The sequence below is a fragment of the Nothobranchius furzeri genome, chromosome 2 (genome assembly GCF_043380555.1).
Source record: "Nothobranchius furzeri strain GRZ-AD chromosome 2, NfurGRZ-RIMD1, whole genome shotgun sequence".
NCBI lineage: Eukaryota > Metazoa > Chordata > Actinopteri > Cyprinodontiformes > Nothobranchiidae > Nothobranchius > Nothobranchius furzeri.
In genome coordinates this window covers 92052160-92077809 of record NC_091742.1, presented here as the reverse complement: position 1 = coordinate 92077809, position 25650 = coordinate 92052160, and the positions used below count along the sequence as shown (strand labels likewise).

Below are 25650 nucleotides of genomic sequence, written 5' to 3'. Positions count from 1 at the left end.
CTCCTGTTGGAGTCTGAAGGTGCTGCACCCTCATCTTCCTGCATCTCAGTCCTGCTTTGTTGAAGATCATCAGTGAGGGAGACGCTGTGATCCACAACCATCAAGACCTGCCAGCAGCTACCAGCAGTCTGTTTGGACGTTCATCTGCACGCCACCTAAACCAGCCCAGTTCATCTAACTGGTTCTTCTCGTGTCGGCCCGCAGTCACCTGAAAAGATCTCACACACTGGAAACAACTGGAAATGTCAAGAGTTTCCATCTTTTAACCAGAGCATCAAGATGCTGCAGTTCTGATCATGTGACTCATGTTTCCTGGAACAAAAGCTGATTAGAGATCTGTTTCATTTAAAGTCACTTTGTTGTGTTTTTAACAACAAAATGATTTTTTCATCTTTGAAAGTTTTTCCACCTTTGGACAGAAAGTAGATCCTGCATCCAGAGGAAAAATCTACTGAAACAGTCAGAATAAAAGTCTGAAGCTTCTGTGTTTGCATGAGGATGCTGAGTCATGTTCATCTGAGGTTCTGCTGCAAACGTTTTTAGGAGACAAACAGGAAGTGGGCGTGGTTTATTACAGCTAATCCAAACTTGTCATCTTTCACCAGAATCTAAAATAATCTGAAAATCTCAGAGAGCTGAAATGTTTTCAGCACAAACTACAACATTAATAGATTTAAAAGCTTTTTAAACTAAACCCGTCTGAATGAAACGGTTATTTTCTAAATGTAAATAAAAACTACCGCCTGTTATCTAACTCCAGCTGCTACTGAGACCTCTGGGTTTCTGCTGGATTAAACGTCTCCAGAATTATTGACTAATGACCCAAAATCTGACTTTCTAGTTTTATTTCAGTGTGACTCAAGACTTTTGTCAGCGAACATCCCATAATATTCTAAGGAGCTTTGAAAGAAAAGCGTCTGGACTTCTTTGAGTTGCTTGAAGACGTTTCACCTCTCATCCGAGAGGCTTCTTCAGTTCTAAGGTCAAATGGTGGAGAGTCCCAGATTCAAACCCAGTGGGAGTTTCCCCCCGAAGAGGGAACAAAAGACCCCCTGATGATCTTCTACATAAACACATGAGCCAAGGTGTGAGGGTGGGTGTGGGTCCTATTCAGCCAGTTTCAGGTGAGCTCATTGTGAAGCCTGGACCCACCCTATCATGTGAATTCCTGAGGTCAGATGGCCCAGGATATGCGTGGGCGTTGAGGCAGCCAATTTCAAAGCTCCTTAGACTACAATGACCTGGATGACTGAGAACCTTCACAGACATCCCATAATATTTATTTTAAGAGTTCAGATGGAAACAAGAGATTACTGGAGGCCTGAGTCTGACTGAGACTGGTAATCATGAGGAACCAGCATCACCATCAGATGGTTCTGGTACCTTTGGGTTCTCCACAGTTGGACTGAATTCAGAAACAAAAGCAGAACAAAGACTGGAGCTCCTACAGCTTGTAGAACCTCCTTCAGGAACTCAGGAATCATCTTTTGTTGGACCTCTTCATGGTCCTGGAGGAGTTCTGGTCCACTCTTCTTGACATTAGCAAACCTTCAGCTCTCTGAAGGTCCCACCACTCAGTCTGGTTCTAGTCTGGACTCTGACTGGACCACTGCAACATCCTGATTCTGTTGTAGATCTGCTGCCGTGTTCTGGATCATGGTTCTGCTTCATGACCCGGTTTGATCCCATCTCCAGCTGTCAGACAGATGTTCTCACGTTAGACTCTAGAAGACATTGGTCTCTAGAGGAGTTCATGGTGAACTTAATGAGTCCAGTTGGGTCGGAACCAGCCCAGACCATCAGCCCTCCACCACCGTGCTGACAGCTGGGATCAGACGGTTGTGATGCAGTGCATTATGGGTAAACATCTCCTCACTGGGACATTTTTTCAGGATCTGGTGCTGCCATTAAAATAACAAAACTACATTCCACTATAATTGACTATGGTACTCTTCTATGATGCAGAATCGTTTATGCCCACAACTTGATGCATTAATTATTTGAGTATTTTCCTCAGCTCTATCTATCCTACACCTCCCGGTCGGCCGTCGGCCATCGGGGGGGGGGGCAAAGAGAGGGTCCGGCCCACGGGCCACCATTTGCGGATCACTGACCTACAAGATGCAGAAAAAAAGTATCCTCCAACCTTAACATTGTCAGCAATAAACGTAACAAAAAACCCATAAAAATTCAATAAATCAGGAGAGCAGGAACAAATCTTGTGATTTTACATGTTTTACTTCAATTCAGACTATTTACAATTTTGTGTTTTCATCACATTTAGCTTGTATTTTATATCAAATATCATCAGCTTTACAGGTTAGCGGTTCCTGTGTGCTCAAAAAGTTGTTACTAACCTTCTAAAAAAAATTACCAAAACATTCACATGAAGTAGATTTGTTACTCATTATCTGAAAGTATTTGATTAGTTTAAAAAACTAAATATGTTTGGTTTAATTTGGTTTTCAGAATGTCACTAGTTTACTTATACTTAAAAATATATACTGATGTACTGAAATACAGAGAAATCAACTTGTGAATACAATGCATGTTAATATAGTAAGTATAGCATGTTTAACATAAGCACATTCACACATCAATGTAAATAAATCATATGGCAGTAACTCTGCTGTACTTTCATTGTGTAAAAGTAGCTCACAGGCCAAAAAAGGTTGGAGACCCCTGCAATAGATCATTCAGCCCTAGTGGATGCTTAGATGATTGTTTAAAGTTTTCTTTTGGCTAAATCTTTGTCTACAGAGCTCACAAGCAAAAGGCTTCTGTCATTTGTGGACACTCATGTTAGGGCTGGCGATATGGCCTCAAATCTATATTGCGATATATCTGAAGCATGTGCGATTACGATATATACTGCGATATATTTTTTCCTTTGTTTATATATGTCAGAATGACATGCTTTAAAAAATCCTCTTATGGAAAATATATTGCAGCAGAATAAAGACGTCCAAAAAGTGTAGAATGCTCCTCCTCCTCCCGCTACATGCTTGCAGTCACTGCCATTCTGTTGTTCCAATGTCGGCACGGGTGCACATCTTAGTGACATCATGTGTTATGGTGATATCGCGGTAGAGCCAAAAACTTATCATTACCCAATTTTATATCGTTTCTACCTTATATTGTTTATATTGCCAACCCCTAACTCATGTGATTATTTAAAGCTGTCTTGTGGCCAATTTTTTTCCCCACAGGCTTCTGTCCTGTGTGGACTCTCATGTGACTTTTTAAAGTTGGCATTCGGCTAAATCTCTTTTCACAGAGCTCACAAACAAAAGGCTTCTGTCCTGTGTGGACTCTCATGTGTCTGTTTAAAGTTGACTTTTGGCTAAATCTTTTTGAACAGAGGTCACATGCAAAAGGCTTCTGTCCTGTGTGGACTCTCATGTGACGGTTTAAAGTTGACTTCAGGCTAAATCTTCCTCCACAGAGGTCACACGGAAAAGGCTTCTGTCCTGTGTGGACTCTCATGTGACTTTTTAAAGTTGGCATTCGGCTAAATCTCTTTTCACAGAGCTCACAAACAAAAGGCTTCTGTCCTGTGTGGACTCTCATGTGTCTGTTTAAAGTTGACTTTTGGCTAAATCTTTTTGAACAGAGGTCACATGCAAAAGGCTTCTGTCCTGTGTGGACTCTCATGTGACTGTTTAAATTTGACTTTTGGATAAATCTCTTTTCACAGAGCTCACATGCAAAAGGCTTCTGTCCTGTGTGGATACTCATGTGACTATTTAAAGTTGACTTTAGGCTAAATCTCTTTTCACAGAGCTCACAAACAAAAGGCTTCTGTCCTGTGTGGACACTCATGTGACTATTTAAATGGGCATTTAGGCTAAATCTCTTTTCACAGAGCTCACAGGCAAAAGGCTTCTGTCCTGTGTGGACTCTCATGTGACTGTTTAAGGTTGACTTTCCGCTAAATCTTTTTCCGCAGAGCTCACAGACAAAAGGCTTCTGTCTTGTGTGGACTCTCATGTGACGGTTTAAAGTTGACTTCAGGCTAAATCTTTCTCCACAGAGGTCACACGGAAAAGGCTTCTGTCCTGTGTGGACTCTCATGTGACTGTTTAAAGTTGACTTCAGGCTAAATCTTCTTCCACAGAGGTCACACGGAAAAGGCTTCTGTCCTGTGTGGACTCTCATGTGACTGTTTAAAGTTGACTTTTGGCTAAATCTTTTTACACAGAGCTCACAGGCGAAAGGCTTCTGTCCTGTGTGGACGCTCATGTGACTGTTTAAGGTTGACTTTCCGCTAAATCTTTTTCCGCAGAGCTCACAGACAAAAGGCTTCTGTCTTGTGTGGACTCTCATGTGACGGTTTAAAGTTGACTTCAGGCTAAATCTTCCTCCACAGAGGTCACACGGAAAAGGCTTCTGTCCTGTGTGGACTCTCATGTGACTTTTTAAAGTTGGCATTCGGCTAAATCTCTTTTCACAGAGCTCACAAACAAAAGGCTTCTGTCCTGTGTGGACTCTCATGTGTCTGTTTAAAGTTGACTTTTGGCTAAATCTTTTTCCACAGAGGTCACATGCAAAAGGCTTCTGTCCTGTGTGGACTCTCATGTGACTGTTTAAATTTGACTTTTGGATAAATCTCTTTTCACAGAGCTCACATGCAAAAGGCTTCTGTCCTGTGTGGACACTCATGTGTCTGTTGAAATTGGTCTTTTGGTGAAATCTTTGTCCACAGTGCTCACAGGCAAAATTTTTCTGTTTTGTGTGGACTCTCGTGTGTTTGTTTAAATGTGTTTTATGGCTAAGGGATTGAAACCTGGCAGCATCAGTCTCCTTATTCAAATGGAGTTGCTCTCCCTCCATATTAGACCAGAGTTTCTCCTGTTCCTCCTTTTTGTGGAGGAAATCTAGGTGCTGGTGGTTGACACGAGCACTCAGTTCTTCTGAAGCTTCTTATTTAACCAGAACCACCTGTTGAAAACCTGAAGGAAACACAGAAACATATTGTGATTTACAGACAGCTGTAACTTTGTTTTCACACATATAACATTTGTATTATTTCTTTAAACAGACAGTAGAATGAAATGTATTTACAACTGGAAACTGAATGTTGAGCCTCTATAAATCATATGAGCCTTAAATGTCTCAGGAGCCCTGACAAACGCTAAATAAAAGACGGATATTCACGCCTATTATATAAAGGTCTATTTTCCCCACCCACTCGACTAGGACATTAAATTACTGAGCTGCATGCTGACTAGACAGTTTACCCTTATAGCCTGGGAATAATGTGTGTGTGTGTGTGTGTGTGTGTGTGTGTGTGTGTGTGTGTGTGTGTGTGTGTGTGCACACGTTCGCATATCTTATGAATGCTGTGAGGACATATTTTGACTTTTCACATCTAACATGGGGACATGTTAAAATTGTGAGGACATTTAATTCAATTCAACTCAATGATACTTTATTAATCCCAGAGGGAAATTAGAGTTTCAGTATACACAATTCTGAGATCAGACATACATACATAGGCATAGACACATGACAAGAACTGGTGACTGTGGTCATTCGCAACCCGAGTCGCGCTACCTTAATAGAGATCAGAGGGTTTACATGAGGATTGGGTCAGGTGGAGGAAAAAAAGGCACACCAGAGTTACCCTCCACAGGGAGGGCAGCTTTGCCATGCAAAAAACACCTCAGACAGAAATGCAACAGACTTCAGACATTACACAACATAAGTGTCCAGTAGGTGGGGAGGTAGGGTTGGGGACTCTCCTCACATCAGTGCATGCAGCCATGATAAGCAGCGCCCGTCAACTCCATTTGGACAGGGGAGGGAGGTCGTTGGGTTTTGGGAGGAACTGCGAGATCCCTCCAGTTTTCAACCTCATCTTCATCTGTTGTAGGAATGTTTGTGGCACAACCAGATTCCACCAAATGTTGAGTTTCCATTTTTATCTTGTCTTCTGCTCTGTGGGAAGTCCTGGAGGAGGGATTGTCTTCTGTTGCTGTCACTGGGCTCATTGTAGCCTCATCTTTATTTTGTTCTTTTGCAGAACAAATCCGCATATTTCCCTCCACGAAGAAAAGATGACGAGCAATGAAGCGATCAACTCTAACAGGCAGGTTGTCATGTTGGAAAATCCAACTTTTCACATTTTTGAACAGGGCTTCAACAGTGGCAGAGCTTGCTGTGATGCTGGTGCTGTGGAAGAGAGGGACCATTATTCCTGTCCAGCTCACACTCCTGTGTGCTGGATCCCACCCAAACACCAGAGAGCCAGTCGAGTTGGTATTTTTAAAAGCTGCGCATCCTCTCCTGGTGGTCCAGGCGGTGGTTCTGATCCGGTTTTAACCCATAAACCAGCTAGACTGGCCCACTGAGCCACACGTCTCTTCTGGTGGTCGGTTCTGACCTGGTTCTGACGGTGATCTGAGCTCCAGAAATCCGCATTTAATTTTTTAAACCTCGCCACGGATCTCCGGGGTCCAGCGCTGACCTCCCTGTCCTGGTACCGACCGATGTGGGGAGGACTCGTCCAGACAGGCTGGAGTTGGTACAGCCTTCACACACTATAGTTTATCAACATGAAGACAATCCAACACGAGTAAACACACACACTGACTCGATAGCATGACCTCTCTACCCTAAAACTAGCCTCTCCACACGGAGCTGAGGCAGCGCCTAGCTTCTAACTCCCTTTGGTTACGTCAGAGGTTCACATTTAGATAAAAGAGCCTTTTTAGAAGCTTTGCTGAGAAAGCACACTTTTTACTAGAAAACTGCTGTTTTAAAACCAAATATCCACAATAAGCATTTCAAATTGTATTTTTGGACAGCATTTTATATGAATTAGAAAAAAAAATTTTACCTGCTATTTGCTCTTTAAGATCAACCCAGCATCCCCCAGTCTGTTTACTATGTTTCATTTTGTTTTATTATGTGTTTATTACATTTTTTGTGACGCGTCTTTGAGTGACCTAACAAGCGCTATATAAGATTGATGTATTACTATTATTATTATCATTTACAACAGCAGAAGGCAAAGTGTGTCCCCACTCCCTGTTCAGCTATTTTCCTGCACCAGATCTGGTTTTTACAGATGTTTCCCACCTGTGTGAATAACACATCTGTCTAAGAGAAAAACCACTTCTCCAACTCATTTACTTATTTACATATCTGAAAGGTGGCAGCCCTACCTGTGTCCATGCTGTCCAGGTCCAGGTGGTGAAGAACACACGATGAATCAGTCCCAGCTGATGGATGATCCTGAAGTGGTAGCAGGTTTTCTTTAGCCGTGTTTAGCTAACAGCTGCAAAGAAACAAAGCAGGAGAGCTGATTAAGATGCTGCTTCAGAACAACGCAGGAGATTAAAGATCCAACGCTTTGGTTCTGGCCAAAGGAACAGCAGCAGATCCAGAGGGCAGGAAGTCTAGAGAAAAGCTTTTCTCACCCACAACCTGATTCTGGAGCTCCGATCGTCACGAAGACCGCAGAATATCTTCTCCGGTTCTGGAAAGAACTCCACCAAGTTGTTGAGGAGGAGAAGAAAGTTTCCACAGCCTGGTGAGAAGATTTCTGCAGCAGCAGCAGTTAGTCGCTTTAGCTGATCAACTCTCCCAGAGACTGAAGTGAAGACATTTTTACTGCAGAGCCTCAAAAATTCTCCTCACACACCAGAACAACAAGCTAGCTCTGCTAGCAGCTTCCGGTTTCTGCTTTTTCCGGTGGTCAATGACCAGCGTAAAGGTGCACTACCGCCACCTGCTGGAGCAGAATAAAACACACCTGTGTGTTCAGAATGGGACTAATAAACACATAAACTGTAGACTGTGATAACTTCCCCAAACAATTACATAAAGTAAAGACAAGTTAATTTTACACCTGTCTTAATAATTATTGTTATTCACTTAATTTTTATTTTAATCTTGCTTGTCTTTATCTCATCTGTTTTTCTTTGATGTAAAGCTAATTATGTGTCTGTTGCTGCTGCCTCTTGGCCAGATCGTTGCTGTAAATGAGAATGAGTTCCCTACCGACTCATCTGGTTCAATATATTTCACACACACACACACACACACACACACACACACACACACACACACACACACACACACACACACACACACACACACACACACACACACACACACACACACATTCTGGGGCAGCAGTAGCTCAGGTGCAGGGGCGGATTTAGCAATTTGGGGGCCCAAGGTGAACACAGACATGGGGCCCCTTACACTAATCTTACCTTTAACTGGATTTGCAAAACTCTCCCCTCTTCTGACATGAGTTATTTTCACTTTTTATTAGTCCTCCTTTTTTCCTGCCTTTCTCTCCCTTTGAGTGCCTTCAATATTTGCTCTGCTTTCTTCTTCCTGTCAGTGCTCCCATGCTTTAGCCTTAGTTATTTTTTTTCTATTTTCCATTTTGGTCTATGTTTTCCTCCCTTTAAACATTTTCTATTGTCTTTCCTTTCTGCTTCCTTTTGATGTTTACACCGAAAAACAACGTCACTTTCAGAAGTGAAGATAAAAGCTTTTATGAAGCAAGCTGCTTCTTTCTCTTATTGGAGCCACTAGGATAACTCCATGTCATGCTTCATGTTTTGACTATCGCTTTGGGTTTGTTAGGAACGCCCCTGCCTCTCTTTTTCTTATTATTTGTGGTCTTATGGCACTTGGCAAACAACAATTTGGTGCATTACCGCCACCAACTGGATTGGAGTGGAATGACTACCAATCACTTCCTGTTTGTGCTTCGCCGTCTTAATAACCCTCTTATGACCATAATTATAACAGGGCCGCCTGGTATTTTTTAATCTTATGGCTGTAAAATTGTAATAAAATGCGCAAAGTGTGTGTTACTCTTCTTTTTTCAGAACAGCCTCAGCTTTTAGTGTATGGTTTGTATTTATAATTTATTTCTATTAAAGCCTTTAAAAAATCAGCTTAAAAGTGAAAAAAGCAAATAACGGATTAGAATTTTTTACATTTATTACTGAACAGGAACTTCAAAATTACTGGGAGAACAATTTGGAATGAACAATTTAAACTTTGAACTGAAATGCATTTAACCTTAAAAAAGTTTGAACCTTGGTATCTTTTTTTAGCAGTTTTTAAGACCATTTATTTTTGTAAACTTTCAGACATTTTTATTTGATGTGGTAGACCTTGAAGCAGTTTCTCTCCAGCTGCAGGCAGAGTCCTGCACACCTCACACTGCCATGGGGTGCTTCTCTTGCACTCGGTGCACTGCCATACCAAAAACTTTTGTTTTAGCAAAAATAATCATTTATGGTAAAAAGATAAATAATGCTGGAATTATGCTGAATCTTACAATTAGCAAATAGTTGAGGGTTGTTCGAATGAAAAAATAAAGACTGAACAAACGTTCATATCCTGGTTCACTGGAGATCTGTCCTTCTTCGTGGTCACTGTCTTCAGATATAAGCCTTCTGGGAGACCTAACAGATCGTGCTGATTTTCTTTGAGGCATTTCCATAATTTCATGCTGGTTTTTATGCTGATTAGCTTCCCTGTTCCGTTATCCGCATTCACCGCGGCGCTGCGCTCCGTTTCAATCAGGCTGTACAGCAGGATTTCCCCTCGTAGCGATATTTTCCCTAACTCTGATTGCTTCTTGCTATAGATCGTTGGAAAGCGGCTTTTATGTACTTTAGGAACCGTTGGAATTATTTGAATCTGATCAGCCATTCAAAAGTTATAAAACGGAGCATTTTGAATGACAAACTCAGCACGTCTCTGAATCTGTGTTGTGATTCGTTGCGCTCAAGACAAGGACTCCCGGTGGCTACCGTAATGTATTGTATATGCACGAAAAGCCCCATTTTTAATCTTTTCAGCACTTTTGGAATTTTAATGATATCTTGAACGGTTCAGGAATTATGGTAACGAGAATTGTGCATGTCCAATCCCGTCTGCGGCCACATGTTGGTAATAAGAATATTGTGGCTTTAACAGAGGGGTGCCAGCGGTCAGGGCTAGGGGGCCCCCCAACACAAGGGGGACCCAGGCAGCCGCCTACCTATGCCTAATGGTAAAACTGCCTCTGCTCAGGTGGTAGAGGTGATGGTCATGGTGGATGAGTCGTGGAGGATGGCTGCTTATACTGAGCCAGGATTCTCTGGAGGTTTCTTCCTGTTAAAAGGGAGTTTTCCTCTCCACTGTCGCTAAATGCTTGTTTAGTATGAGGATTGCTGTAAAGACTCTGACACTAGTCAGTGACTTTACAGCAATTTGCTGGGTTCCTTATATAGGAAACTTTTTACTGATTGGCTTAATGAACTGACCTGTATTAGGATGTTTACTGTGTGAAGTGCCTTGACATGACTCTTGTTGTGATTTGGCGCTTTATAAATAAACTTGAATTGAATTGAATTAATGAAACTGAGAAAAGAAAAATGAGGAAAAGATATTTATCCCATCCAATCCCACATAAAGCAAAGTAGGCAACATTCAAAAGTTTAAATATTTATTCATCCAACAACGTTTTACAGGAAAGAGTTAACTGGACAAGTAATTCGTGTGTTTTTTATGAAAGTAATATTGAAAAGGTCGAACTTTTATTTTTTATGTGATGATGATAAAGATTTCTGGTTTTCTGTTCACAATTTGTTGTTGTCTACCATAAAACAGTAAGTCCTTTAAACTGGTCTGCTGTAAAAGTAGATTTTTTTAAAATAACAAAAATCAAGATTTCTTGGTATTTTGATTTCGCTTGGAAAACGTTTTACACACAGATGTTAATTCATCAAGGTTAAGCCTTACATGAGCAGATGGGAAAAGAACCTGGAAGTATTCAAGAAAAATCTGTTTTACATGTTCTTTGTTGGAAACATTCAAGAATAACTTTCCTCAAGTTTTCCTATGATTTTTGTTATTTTCTTTTCTGTTTAATTGTCTTGTTGCAAAAGACAATTCAGCACTTTTAGATATTGATTGATTGCCCTGTCTGTTGTATAATAAAGCAGATTTAAATTTTTTTTAAATAAAAGGAGATAAAAGGTACGCGGATCCACGCTCTTCCTTATTGTTGCTGTTCCGACTCTGGTCCAGCAGGTGGCGGTAGGGCGCCTTTACGCTGATCACAAACCGCCGTATAACCCGGAAGTCGTTAGCAGCGTTAGCTTGTTGCTCGTTAGCAGCGTTAGCTTGTTGTGTGGGTGTGTGAGGTGAACCTATGAGGCTCTGCAGCAACAATGTCTTCAGCTCAGTCTCTGAGAGAGTTTATCAGAGAGCGGCTAACTGCTGCTGCTGCAGAAATATTCTCCGAGTTTGAACAAACCATCGTCCGCTACGAGGAAGAGATCGATCGTCAGCGCAGACTGCTGGAGATCAGCTGGAAACCACAGATCAACTTGCACAGAATAGGTATGAAACAGCAGCGGGACTCATGAGGTTTTACTGAGGACACAATCTCAGGACAGTCTGCTTGGGTCCGTCTGCCGTTCTGAAGCTTTTTGACACAACTGAGCTGAAATCAGCCGGTAAATTTGTTCCACTTTAGAGAAATAAATCAATCACATTTCAGGGGTTTTAGGAAGTTTTTCATTTTCAGCAACTCCACTAAATCCGTTATAAAGAGACTACATTTAACCCTTATTATGTCCTAAGTGCATTTTTATTTATGTTTTTGCGCAGACAGGTGTTTTATTTTTGTTTTTTGTGAATAATTTTGACATTTGGCCATTGACTTAAGTCATTTTTTTCCTAGTAAGCCTAAATATTAGCGCATATATGCATACACACACAGAATATGCATTATTCTGTATTGGTTCCCAGGACAGTTGCAGACTCAATTTTGAGTTTTTAATGTTTTCCACTAGATTTTTTCCCTATGTATACCAGGGAAATAACTAACGCTGCATTCAATATATATATATATATATATATATATATATATATATATATATATATATATATATATATACATATATACATATATACATATAAATACATATTTTTATGACCATTTATGACACTCGAATGTGTTCATCTGGACATGAACACACAGATGTTTTTATATTTTTTCATTTGTTTACATTATATAATATAAATGGAAACCGTGTTCCCTCGCCCGGACGTGGGTCACCGGGGCCCCCCTCTGGAACCAGGCCTAGAGGTGGGGCACGTTGGCGAGCACCTGGTGGCCGGGCTTTCATCCATGGAGCCCGGCCGGGCACAGCCCGAAGAGGAAACGTGGGTTCCCGTTCCTATGGGCTCACCACTCGTGGGAGGGTCCAAAGGGGTCAGGTGCAGTGTGTGACGGGTGGTAGTCGAGGGCCTGGACCTTGGCGGTCTGATCCTCGGCTAAAGAAGCTGGCTCTTGGCACATAGAATGTCACCTCTCTGGTGGGGAAGGAGCCTGAGTTGGTGTGTGAGGTTGAGAGATTCCGACTAGATATAGTTGGACTCACCTCAACGCATGGCTCTGGCTCTGGAACCAGTTTCCTTGAGAGGGGTTGGACACTCTACCACTCTGGAGTTGCTCCCACCGAGAGGCGCCGAGCAGGGGTGGGCATACTAGTTGCCCCCCATCTTGATGCCTGTACGTTGGGGTTTACCCCGGTGAATGAGAGGGTAGCCTCCTTCCACCTGCATGTGGGGGGACAGGTGCTGACTGTGGTCTGTGCTTATGCACCAAACTACAGTTCAGACTACCCACCCTTTTTGGAGACCTTTTAGGGGGTGCTGGAGAGTGCTCCTTCTGGTGACTCCCTCGTTCTGCTGAGCGACTTTAACGCTCAGGTGGGCAATGACAGTGAGACCTGGAGAGGTGTGGTTGGGAGGAACGGCCCTCCTGATCTGAATTTGTGTGGTGTTTTGTTATTGGACTTCTGTGCCAGTCATGAATTGTCCATAATGAACACCATGTTCAAACATAAAGGTGTCCATATATGCTCATGGCACCAGGATACGTTTGGCTGCAGCTCGATGATCGACTTTGTTGTTGTTTCATCTGACCTGCGGCCACATGTCTTGGACACTCGGGTGAAGAGAGGGGTGGAGCTGTCAACTGACCACTACCTGGTGGTGAGTTGGCTCAGATGGTGGGGGAGGATGCCGGTCAGACCTGGCAGGCCCAAACGTATTGCAAGGGTCGGCTGGGAACGTCTGGCAGAGACTCCTGTCAGAAGGAGCTTCAATTCTCACCTCCGACAGAACTTCCAAAATGTTCCGGGGGGAGGCGGGGGACATTGAGTCTGAATGGACCCTGTTCCGTGCCTCCATTATTGAGGCGGCCGACCGGAGCTGTGGTCGCAGGATCGTCGGTGCCTGTCGTGGTGGCAACCCCCGAACCCGCTGGTTAGGGATGCTGTCAAGCTGAAGAAAGTGTCCTATCAGGTCTTTTTGGCCTGTGGGACTCCAGAGGCAGCTGACTGGTACCGGCGGTCCAAGCGGAACGCGGCTTGGGTGGTCGCCGAGGCAAAAACTCGGGCGTGGGAGGAGTTCAGTGAGACCGTGGAGCAAGACTTCCGTACGGCTTATAGGAGATTCTGGTACACCATCCGGCACCTCAGGGGGGGAAAGCAGTGCGTTACCAACACTATTTATATTGGGGACGGTGTGCTGCTGACCTCTACTCAGAACGTTGTGGATCGGTGGGCAGAAGACCTCCTCAATCCCACCAACACATCTTCCAGTGAGGAAGCAGAGTCTGGGGACGTTGAGTTGGGCTCTCAAATCTCTGGTGCTGAGGTCACTGAGGTGGTTAAAAAGCTCCTCTGTGGCAAGGCCCCAGGGGTGGATGAGACCCGCGCGGAGTTCCTTAAGGCTCTGGATGTTGTGGGGCTGTGTTAGCTGATGTGGCAGAGCAAAAGTTTTTTTCTCTTCTTGCTCTTGGCAGGTGCAGACACTTCTTTTCCTCCTCTCCTCCATATCTTATCCTCCAGGCCTTTGTTTGTCTCTGGGTGCTAGGTGCACAGCTGCTTCTGCATTTTTCTGGAAACTGATATACATTTAAATGGATCTCGTTAGCTGGTCTCTCAACGCGATTGATAAAATTTTTTCAACGATGAGAAGGGGATTAGGGGCTCCCAGATGCCCTGCCGGTACAGACCCAGTTGGTTACATCTTGGACTCCTGGAAACAGTGGAAGTGGATTTGTTTAACTCAGCTGTCTGTGGAGGACTCTGAAGATGTGTGGATATTCGTGGTGTTGGTGTCAGGTTCCCTGCTCATTGGCCTTGGAGGCTACCTGGCTTACCGGAAAATTAACGAGCTGTCGAGGATTATTGGCCTGATCCCGGAGCTCAGAGATGGATTGCACCACGCTGTGAATTCACAGACTCAAATAATTGTCGAGATGAATCGTAAGCTTGGGACTTTGGCAGAGATTCATTCATTGGCACAAAAGATGGATGTCATCAAGGAGAGAGTGGACGAATCAGGACGGATTGGGATAGATTAACGTCCATTACTATTGGGATTCGGAGAGGTGAGGACCAGCAGACTGTAAGACAGAGAGGAAATTATCTCTGTTTGGCCCTAAAACTATTTCTAATCGGAATCCACCCCCCCCCCCCCCAAAAAAAAGCTGCTCTCCTGCTGGAGAGTAGCTCTGAAGTGCCTCTTTTTTCCCCTCCACCTGAACCAATCCTCATGTTACCGTCTTATCTCTATTAAGGTAGCACGACTCAGGGTTGCGAATGACCACAGTCACCAATTCTTGTCATGTGTCTTGCCCATGTATGTCTGATCTCTGAATTGTGTGTACTGAAACTCTTACTTTATTAATCTCAGAGGGAAATTATCTTTGATTTGATTGATTGAATATCGCATGGACATCGGGGACAGTTCCACTGGACTGGCAGACCGGGGTGTTGGTTCCCTTATTTAAAAAGGGGGACTGCAGGGTGTGTTCCAACTACAGGGGGATCACACTCCTGAGCCTTCCTGGTAAGGTCTATTCAGGGGTTCTGGAGAGGAGTTTCTGTTGGATTGTTGAACCTCAGATTCAGGAGGAGCAATGCGGTTTTTGTCCTGGCCATTGAACACTGGACCAGCTCTATACCCTTAGGGGGTCCTTGAGGGTGCGTGGGAATTTGTCCAACCAAGCTACATGTGTTTTGTGGATTTGGAGAAGGCGTTTGACCGCATCCCTCGGGGGGCCCTGTGGGGGTACTCCGGGAGTATGGGGTACCTGGCCCTCTGATACGGGCTGTTAGGTCCCTGTATGACCGGTGTCAGAGCTTGGTCCGCATTGCTGGCAGTAAGTTGGACTCGTTCCCAGTGAGAGTTGGACTCCGCCAAGGCTGCCCTTTGTCACCGATTCTGTTCATAACCTTTATGGGCAGGATTTCTAGGCGCAGCCAAGGTGTTGAGGGCATCCGTTTTGGGGGCCTGGGGATCAGGTCTCTGCATTTTGCAGATGACGTGGTCCTGTTGGCTTCATCAGAACGTGATCTTCAGCTTTCGCTAGAGCGGTTTGCAGCCGAGTGTGAAGCAGCTAGGATGAGAATCAGCTCCTCTAAATCTGAGATCATGGTCTTGATGATGATGGTCAAGGGACAGACACGAACGGATTGACGGAAGCGTTTTGCTCTCATACTTCTCCATCTACTGGGGAGTGTTGCAATGCAATTCCCCGGCAGGACAACAGAGGGTGTAGTGCTGTTCTGTGGTATCCTGTCATGCATCCGGTCCAAGATAGTGTGTTTATATTGTGTTTTTTGTATATACAGTGGGGCAAAAAAGTATTTAGTCAGCCATCGATTGTGCAAGTTCTCCCACTTAAAATGATGACAGAGGTCAGTCATTTACATCATAGGTACACTTCAACTGTGATAGACAGAATGTGAAAAAAAAATCCATGAATTCACATGGCAGGATTTTTAAAGAATTTATTTGTCAATCAGGGTGGAAAATAAGTATTTGGTCACTTCAAACAAGGGAAATCTCTGGCTCTCACAGACCTGTAACGTCTTCTTTAAGAAGCTTTTCTGTCCTCCACTCGTTACCTGTATTAATGGCACCTGTTTGAACTCATTATCTGTATAAAAGACACCTGTCCACAGCCTCAAACAGTCAGACTCCAAACTCCACTATGGCCAAGACCAAAGAGCTTTCGAAGGACACCAGGAAAAGAATTGTAGACCTACACCAGACTGGGAAGAGTGAATCTACAATAGGCAAGCAGGTTGGTGTGAAAAAATCAACTGTGGGAGCAATTATCAGAAAATGGAAGACATACAAGACCACTGATAATCTCCCTCGATCTGGGGCTCCACGCAAGATCTCATCCCGTGGGGTCAAAATGATCATGAGAACGGTGAGCAAGAATCCCAGAACCACACGGGGGGGACCTGGTGAATGACCTGCAGAGAGCTGGGACCACAGTAACAAAGGTCACCATCAGTAACACACTACAACGGCAGGGAATCAAATCCTGCAGTGCCAGACGTGTTCCGCTGCTGAAGCCAGTGCATGTCCAGGCCCGTCTGAAGTTTGCCAGAGAGCACATGGATGATACAGCAGAGGATTGGGAGAATGTCATGTGGTCAGATGAAACCAAGGTAGAACTTTTTGGTATAAACTCAACTCGTCGTGTTTGGAGGAAGAAGAATACTGAGTTGCATCCCAAGAACACCATACCTACTGTGAAGCATGGGGGTGGGAACATCATGCTTTGGGGCTGTTTTTCTGCTAAGGGGACAGGACGACTGATCCGTGTTAAGGAAAGAATGAAAGGGGCCATGTATCGTGAGATTCTGAGCCAAAACCTCCTTCCATCAGTGAGAGCTTTGAAGATGAAACGTGGCTGGGTCTTCCAACACGACAATGATCCCAAACACACCGCCCGGGCAACAAAGGAGTGGCTCCGTAAGAAGCATTTGAAAGTCCTGGAGTGGCCTAGCCAGTCTCCAGACCTCAACCCCATAGAAAATCTGTGGAGGGAGTTGAAAGTCCGTGTTGCTCGGCGACAGCCCCAAAACATCACTGCTCTCGAAGATCTGCATGGATTAATGGGTCAAAATACTAGCTACTGTGTGTGCACACCTTGTAAAGACCTATAGTAATCATTTGACCTCTGTTATTGCCAACAAAGGTTATGTTACAAAGTATTGAGTTGAATTTTTGTTATTGACCAAATACTTATTTTCCACCCTGATTTACAAATAAATTCTTTAAAAATCCTGCCATGTGAATTCATGGATTTTTTTTCACATTCTGTCTCTCACAGTTGAAGTGTACCTATGATGAAAATTACTGACCTCTGTCATCATTTTAAGTGGGAGAACTTGCACAATCGGTGACTGACTAAATACTTTTTTGCCCCACTGTAAGAGACTTTTTAACACGGACATATTTGTCTCTCATTCTCCTCCACCTCTTCATGGGCTCGCCACCTCTAAACCCACGTTTCCTGTCATTTCCGTCCACAAATAAAACGCTTGCTGCGCATCTTTTGACTCCTCCAGTCACGGGGGAATTAAACGTTCATATTTTTGAGTTTTTTCGCGAGGTATTCTTCAAGCTTCTCCGTGTCTGCCGCTAGTTATCCTTGGCTCTGTTTATGTTTTTGAGGGCGCAATGGCAGCGGTGTAGACGACAGCGGTGCCCTGACCAATCACAAGCTTGCATTCTCCGTCTCGTTCGATGGATGTTTAAAAAAGTGGGCTCGACTCCGTACGCACTTGCGGGCCTGCCGGGGCCCTGTGCAAGGACGGATAATGGCGTTGCATGTTTCCGCACTGACACAGACGGAGAAGCATGAATCAGGCTTTAGGCTACTGCCCCCGCGACCCGACTCCAGATAAGAGGGTGAAAATGGATGGATGGATGGATTTGTTTACATTTCTGGTTATGATTATTCACCTGACAATAAAGAAGGGAAGTAAAAAGGTTAAAACTTGGGAATGCACAAATATTTTATTATGATTTGTGAGTACTGAAGCCAGGGACAAAATTCATGTAAAAAAATTGAGTTATAAAATATTAAATGAGGAACTATTGTGTCTTCTTTTTGATTTTGCACATTAGGTTAAAAACGTGACTTGTTAGAAAACATGAAATTACACAAAAACTATTAAGTGAGCAAAAAATATTTTTATGCCCATTTGTGACACTCCAAGGCTTTGGCAGTTAAAGGTCATCTGAATATAAAACACAAAAAAATGTATTCATTAGAAAAATTTTCACAATTCTGGTATTGATGATAAACCTGCCAATAAAGGGGTTTAATCTGTTAAATCTCAGAAACACGTGTTTTTTTTTTTAAATTATGTTTTGTTAGGGCTGAAGCCAAGGAGGAAATTCATGTAAAAAAGTTGGGACATATAAAATATTATATAATATTTCTGTTGGATGTTTTGTATGTGCATTTTTTTGTGATCAAACACCAGAAACGTTAAAAATCAAAATATAAAATAAATAAAATAAGGGTAAAAGACTTGGTGAACGTTTTCAGCTGATGTTCTACAATCAGAGACTTGTTAAATGAATAAATCTGATGGATACTGAGTCCAGTTCTGCTGTGGGTCAGTCGCACACACACACACACACACACACACACACACACACACACACACACACACACACACACACACACACACACACACACACACACCTGCTGTTCTCATGTCTGACTGTAGAACTGTGTGTGGTTGTTTGTCAGGTTAAGAGTTCATTATGTTCTAAAACATCTTCAGATGCATCAGATGATTAAAGTGAAGTGTGCTCTCTTATTGTCACATGATTCATCTTTTTGTTTGGTCTGTCTGTCCAGAACTCCCGCTGCATGATGTCAGCAAAGATGAGGAGGTTCTGACTGACCAGCAGCTCTGGAACCAGGAGAGGACCTCCAGTTTGGACCAGGAACAACCAGAACCTTTACAGGAGGGACCAGAACCTCCACAGATGAAAGTGGAGCAGGATGATCCAGAACTTTTGCAGGTTCTAGAACAAGAGGAGCTCTGCATGAGTCAGGATGAAGAGCAGCTTGTACTGAAGCAGGAGACGGTTACCTCCCTTGTGACTCCTGCTGATGAGGACAGAGACCACCATGGACCAGAACCAGACAGACACCAGCTCCTTTTGTCACTGTTTCCTGAGGCTGAGATCAGAGCTGCTGCTCCTCCAGTGTCCACAGGTGAGGAAGGGTATTTCCTTATTGTGACATCACAAACGGTTTTAGACAAATGTGGGGTCTGTGCTTCTTTCCAGTTGTCCTCGGATTGCAACCCTGAGTTGCCCGCAGAAAATGACAAACTAGGTCATTTTGCATTCCAGCTTATGCTACAGTAGGTATTTTTTATATCCTGAAATGAACCATGAAAATGAACCACACGGGAGAGGAAGTCAGTAGGTTTTTTACGCTGTAAGGAGACAGCGCAGATAGAGACTGGCTCAGAACCGTTTCAGGCCCTGTTCCAATCAACCCTCTGGCGCGTCCTCTCTCTTCAGCTGGTTTTATTTAAACACAGGCAAACAGAGACAAAGGACGATCCATCACTGTCCACACTTAACCAATAATATGGTTTTCTATCTAAGGCGGGACCTTCTAAAATGGAAGTCTCAAGTTACAGCTAGCTTCCCTGTTGCCAAGCAGACCCTTCCCAAAGGAAGTCTTAATTTATGACTGACAGCCAGAAACTCAGTAACCATGGATACCTGTTAGGCAGGCTACTTCACCAACCCCCATGCTTATCAGGTCACATACCACAGTAATAGAGAGGAGAAAGCCCTCTGTGGCTTACTTATTAACATATGATTACTTAAAAAAGGAACATTTAAGACAGTGACTACGTTTACATGCAGCCAATATCCGGGTTATGATCGGGTTAAGGTCGGCATTCGGGTTTCTGAGTTGATCAGAATAACCCGTTTACAAGCATAAATAGAAAGCGTTACCCCTAACTTGCATAACCCGATTTAAATGCGGACGTTGGGGTAGCGTCAGGACGTATGGACTACGTCAAGACGCAATATGCGTCATTTCCGGTTCTTCTTGTTATGGTATCCGTGAAAACAACAACATGTTTCCCAGTTCGGGAGAGATAGCGGCCGTGTTTGTTTGCGCTTTAGTGCTGGTATTGACCCACCAGCAGCCCGATGAAGACAGAGGTTTCCTCGTCACTCCAGAAGTGTGGTGCTGGGCCGCGACTCGCCATGTTGCTCCCAACTTGTTGTTTACTTCCGGTGTTCTGGCGCATACAAGACGTGTCGCTACTCAAAAGACCAAGATTCCTTGCGAACAGAGCATGCGCAGAACACACGCTTTGATGGGGATATCCCGATATGCGTTTATACGACCAAACATTCGGGTTAGAAAAGGGTTACCCCAGGTGTAGTAACCGGGTTTTTAAAAACCCGGTTATGAACATATCCGGGTTTTTGGCGGTGTTTACATGGCCGTGCGGAACCGGGTTATTGTGAATATTCGGGTTTTAAAAGGGTTACTGGCTGCATGTAAACGCACTCAGTAATACATTAAAAATCTCCAACAGCTTCTAACTCGGAAAAAAACGACTCCACCAGAGTTGTTGAGTACTAAAAGAACTTATTCAAAAGAACGTACCAAGTATTCTCTGCACCTAAATAATTGTGATGCACACACCCTTTGACAGTTTCCACAAACAACCAGCAAAACATTACAAACCAAATGTAAAAATACAAATGACAGGTAAAGTAGAAACCATAAACACCGGTCAATTTTGGCAGCAATGGTGAGTTTTTCAACAAGGAAACTGTTGGTAACAACAATGATAAACAACCTACCGGTGCTGTTAAAAGTAAGAAAACAGAACATATAAGTGAGAAAAAAGTTAAGTCATGTTGATGAACATAAAGTAAAGAGAGAGTTGGATGACAGCTGAAATGTCTGTCAGACTCAGAACTTGTGCAGCGGACAGTCTGGGATCAGATGCACAGCGCTGCTTGCGATGGTGTGCTTACAAGCACATTCTGGAGGCCACGGTTTTTAACTCATTCACTGCCATTGACGACTAAAGTCGTCATTTTAGATCCAACCGTTCACTGCCAATGACGACTAAAGTCGTCATTTGCATTTTTTTTACTGTTTGAGCATTGGAACGAGCCCCCGCGCTGAGAGAACAAACACCTCAGCCCTGAAGCCGATCTTCATCCGCATACGTCACAGATCACATGATCAGGAAGCAGACCATCCATGTGTTTGGAGATCGTTTTGGGCCGTTCCTGTAAAAAAAGTGAGGCGCGAACCGGAAAAGCGTCTGCCGATCACAATTCGACAACGGATTATGAAAGAACGGATAACGCTCGAAACACACGGCTTCTTCCTGATGTAAGAGGTGAGTCTCCTCTTTGTTTTGGTTGTTTTGGCATCGACATCATGCTAGCGCGCAACGCTCTGTGACTCTTAAAAAAACTGTAAAAACGGTGCGAAACGCTGGCAGCGAAGGCCGTTAGCGATCAGGAAACGGCTGGCGGTGAATGAGTTAAAAATATATATTTCTTACGTTGAACTAAATAATTACACTGGCATTTCTTTATTTTACTAGACAAATTAGGAGTCAGGCACAAGCAGCGTCACGGCACACTGACCTGTTGCAAGTCTCGCTTCAGTTTGCTGCACCATGTTCTGCCAGGCTCCAAGATTTAAATAACTTAGAATAAACTGCTCCAAAGGGACACTAGGAGGTGCTATAAGCAAGCAAAACTTCTTAGTATGCCTTTAAGACTTTCTCTGTAACACTGATGGCACAAAACAGAACATCTCTCTCTTCTCTTTCTTTGAGGGGACCGGATGTGTACAGACACACATGAATATTATTTTGGTCTATTTGTTTTTCTCCACCTCAACTGAAGGGGAGTTATGGGTTGTATGTTTGTTTTTTATGCATATTCCCAACAAACACTGGTCCGACGCCGACGTGGTGTCCACGTCCAAAAATGGTTGCAGTAGGACGGCCCGAATTTGTAAAAAAAAAAATAACGGAACATGTCTTAAAAATCCATTCAGATACATTTGTATATGCCTACAGTTATATGTGTAATTGTTATTTTGACAATTAGTTACGTGTAGTTCAACATAGCATCCCAGCAAATATTGGTCCGATGGCAACGTCGTGTCCACGGCCAAAAATAGTCGCGTTAGGACCCTACAAATCATTGGTCCGGCGGCGACGTGGTATCCACGGTCAAAAATGGTCACGGTAGGACGGCCCAAATTTTTAAAAATAATTAACATAACATTTCCTAAAAATCCACTCAGATTTGTAGTTGCATGTATAATTATTACGTATAATTCACGCCCAAAAAAGACGTCGGTTCAACTTTCATTTTGGAACTATTTTTCAACCATGACGGGACGTGTCGGCCCGACGTCTTTTCAACGTTGATTAACGTTCAAATATTTGCTGGGTTAAGTCTGTAGTTGTTAACCAGGCTTTGCAAGGCTGAGTAATTTGTGATAAAGTATCAGCACTGTGGAATTGTCAGTAGCAGTGTGGGAGTTTATTATTAGTCATCTACTGCATCATCTTAAAATAGAACATGCATCATTACAGAACCTGCAAGAAATGTGTTCATGTGTGCATTCATTGGTGACCATCAGCTCCAGTAGCCGTATTTTGACTTCAGATCATAGCTCTTTGATCATGATTTGTTGTATCAATCACATCAAGCATAACATTAAACCGACAATGTGTTGTTTTTACCAATAATTTCTAGAAATATCCATCAAAATGTTGTTGAAAATGAAATAAATGATGCCCAGTTGTTGAAAAATATTGGCAGCTTCGTAACATAGAACCATAAACATCGGGTCTACAATACATGAGAGCAGGTCTACGTTTCTGGGCAATGCCATATTGGATGCCATGTTTCCTGTTATGGGAGCCCATGAGGACAAAATGCATTTACTGATTTGAAACAAATGGTTACAAACTGTTCTCCATTCTTAAATGTTGTTGTTTTACACATTTACCTCTTCACTTGTTGCCAGTGATGAAAGGAAGTCTGATGTGCTTGTTATTTAGCAGAAGTTTGCACTCTCCAGGGCTTTTTGACCCTAATGGGCATCCGTTGGTATGGTCTTACTCCAACACAAAAAATACTGCTTGCTTGCAATGACTGGATAGGCCATTGTATTTACTTTTTTGGAGAGACAGAGTCTATTTTATTGTTTTTGGTGAAATATTTTCTTACAGGGAGTGAAAGTCCTTTTTTTATCTCATTTTATTTTTTTATTTAGAAGTTGTGGTGGGCATTTCAATGTTAAATAATGGTTTAATTGTTGCATTTTAAAGGGTGTACTTGCATTACTATGACATATTAACTAGGGATGTACGTTCATCAGATGATTAAAATAAAATGTGATGTTTTAAATTGTTCTATTAATTAACTTTTTTTTGTCTTTCAGCCTGTCCAGAACTTGCACAGCATCACGTCTGGGAAAAAGTGGAGGTTCTGACTGACCAGCAGCTCTCTGACCAGGAGGGCACCTTCAGTTCGGACATGAAGGAACCAGAACCTCCACTGATCAAAAAGGAACCGCAGGAACTCCGTATCCATCAGCAGGAAGGGCCGTTCATTCTGATGCAGGAAAATGTGACCTTCATGGCGAATTATCCACTTGAAGAAACAAACTGCTGTAAACCAGAGCCAGATAGGAACCAACCCTTGTGTCAGAGTTCTACTGAAGATGAGAACCAAGATCAGGATAGATGCAGGAATGAAAACTCAGAATCAAAAAGCAACGAAGAACTGACACAAAATAAAATAAGTCAACAAACCAAAGATCACAGAGACAGTGTAGACAGTCAGGAACTAATAATGCACAAAAGGGCTCGCAGAGATAGATCATTTTCATGTAAACTATGTGGAAAATCCTTCAGCTACAAAGGTCATTTGACTCTTCACTTGAGGACTCACACAGGTGAGAAACCATTTGCATGTGAAGCTTGTGGTAAAGGTTTTACAGACCGTGGCTCCTTGACTAAACACTCAAGAACTCACACGGGTGAAAAACCCTACCCATGTGAATTTTGTGGTAAATGTTTCTCTAGGAGTGATCACTTGACCGATCACATGAGAACTCACACGGGTGAGAAATCATATCCATGTAAAATATGTGGTAAATGTTTTACTGGCAGCGGTAAATTGACTAAACACATGAGAAGCCACACAGGTGAGAAACCATATCGATGTGAAATCTGTGGTAAACGTTTCTCTTGTGGAGATCGTCTGACCAAACATATGAGAACTCACACAGGTGAAAAACCTTATCTATGTGAAATCTGTGGTAAGTGTTTCTCTAGGAGTGATCAGTTGACCGAGCACACCAGAACTCACACAGGTGAGAAACCATATCCATGTAAAACTTGTGGTAAAAGTTTTACTTTCAGTAGTAACTTGGCTAGTCACATGAGAACTCACACAGGTGAGAAACCACATGAATGTAAGATTTGTGGGAAACGTTTTACTGACAGCGGTAATATGACTAGTCACGTGAGAAGTCACACAGGTGAGAAGCCATATCCATGTGGAATCTGTGGCAAATGTTTCTCACAGAGCTCTTCTCTGACAAAGCACTTGAAAACTCAACACAAATGAGAAGTTTTTCTCATGTTTGATGTGCGGTTTGAGTAAAGGTTCCGGGGGGGTTGATGATCCTGATTTTAAAAGTACTTTTAGAATGTTTGGTGATTATATGACTGCCCGCTGGCCCCGTCGGACTATTGTCCGTAGAGGGATGGGTCAGGATTCAAATTATGGGGGAGCTAAGGGAAATCTGGCTCCCTCGAGGGGTTAATGGGCTCCCCTAGAAGCCCTCAGCTTAGGGGCAGCCTAAAACAAGATACAGTTTCCATCAAGAATGGTGTATTTATATGGAGTCTCAGTGTTCCAGAACTTCTGAGTGGAAAGGGGGAAAGCTGATTGTTCGTGCGCTCCAGGCAGCAGCTTCTTGTGCATGGCCGGAGCAAGAGAGTGGCCCCACCAAAAAATATTAACACAAGGTTGTTAATGTCTGCTCATATTCTTTGGTACTTTCTGGCTTACATTCAAAACACAAGAAAAATAAATAAAGCACTTGAAATGGAAAAGGTTGGTTGAGTTTCCTGCCTACACCTTTTTAAACAAATCAGTGATTCCCCTAGGAATTTTTCCAGCTGTGGCAGTGGGGCCGGCCGGGGGGGGGGGGGGGGGGGGGGGGGGACTTGGGGAGAAATTATGACACGTCTCTAAATAAAGCAAAATTTTCTAGTGCAGAGAGGAGACAACCCATAGAAGCACTGATTTGATCTCATTTCAGAGAAAAAATAGAACAGGTTAGATGCACCTAATAAATAAAATTACTAACAAACTCAGAAATCTGTTTCTTTGCTTCACTGTTCTGGTGCTGAAAATATCACTCATGCGGATCAAAGGAGATCCACAGATGAATGCACCTCTTATTTATTATTTGGAGACTACATTTACTGCAGCTGGCAGAAGCAGAGATTGTTTCTATTGATACACGGAGTTTACAGAATCATTTTAAATTTTAATAGGGAAAGACTGCAGGAGGGAGAGGTAAAATACAGGGGGTCCCCAGAAAAAACAAGAAACTTTACGAGTCTGATGAAACCCGCTGGTTTTCCATCAGGCAGTCACGGGGCAGCTCCAACGACCCAGTGGCTGTGCTGGGTCAATGTTATCGAGCTCAGTCCGGCTCGGCCGTCAACAAGCTGA

At 43.2% G+C, this 25650-nt stretch overlaps 2 protein-coding genes across 2 annotated transcripts; one reads left to right on the top strand and one right to left on the bottom strand.

The window, feature by feature from the left end:
- Window positions 1–2219: 2219 nt before the first annotated feature.
- Window positions 2220–7700, bottom strand: LOC129154824 (zinc finger protein 84-like). Its single transcript, XM_054735061.2, has 3 exons — window positions 7425–7700; window positions 7170–7282; window positions 2220–4952 (listed from the first exon to the last, which is right to left on the bottom strand). The coding sequence occupies exon 3, from the start codon at window positions 4831–4833 to the stop codon at window positions 3157–3159; it is 1677 nt and encodes a 558-aa protein (XP_054591036.2). The 5' UTR covers window positions 4834–4952; window positions 7170–7282; window positions 7425–7700; the 3' UTR covers window positions 2220–3156.
- Window positions 7701–11037: 3337 nt separating this feature from the next.
- Window positions 11038–25023, top strand: LOC107395684 (oocyte zinc finger protein XlCOF22). Its single transcript, XM_015975115.3, has 3 exons — window positions 11038–11367; window positions 18725–19087; window positions 23339–25023. The coding sequence occupies exons 1-3, from the start codon at window positions 11196–11198 to the stop codon at window positions 24529–24531; spliced, it is 1728 nt and encodes a 575-aa protein (XP_015830601.3). The 5' UTR covers window positions 11038–11195; the 3' UTR covers window positions 24532–25023.
- Window positions 25024–25650: the final 627 nt, after the last annotated feature.

What these genes read in the sequence shown, in the direction of transcription:
- LOC129154824 (XM_054735061.2), bottom strand. Translation starts at nt 4,833, where the DNA reads ATGGAGGGAGAGCAACTCCATTTGAATAAGGAGACTGATGCTGCCAGG.
- LOC107395684 (XM_015975115.3), top strand. Translation starts at nt 11,196, where the DNA reads ATGTCTTCAGCTCAGTCTCTGAGAGAGTTTATCAGAGAGCGGCTAACT. An exon ending in GATCAACTTGCACAGAATAG is followed by an intron (nt 11,368 to 18,724) that starts GTATGAAACAGC and finishes CTGTCTGTCCAG; the next exon opens with AACTCCCGCTGCATGATGTC. An exon ending in TGCTCCTCCAGTGTCCACAG is followed by an intron (nt 19,088 to 23,338) that starts GTGAGGAAGGGT and finishes TTTGTCTTTCAG; the next exon opens with CCTGTCCAGAACTTGCACAG.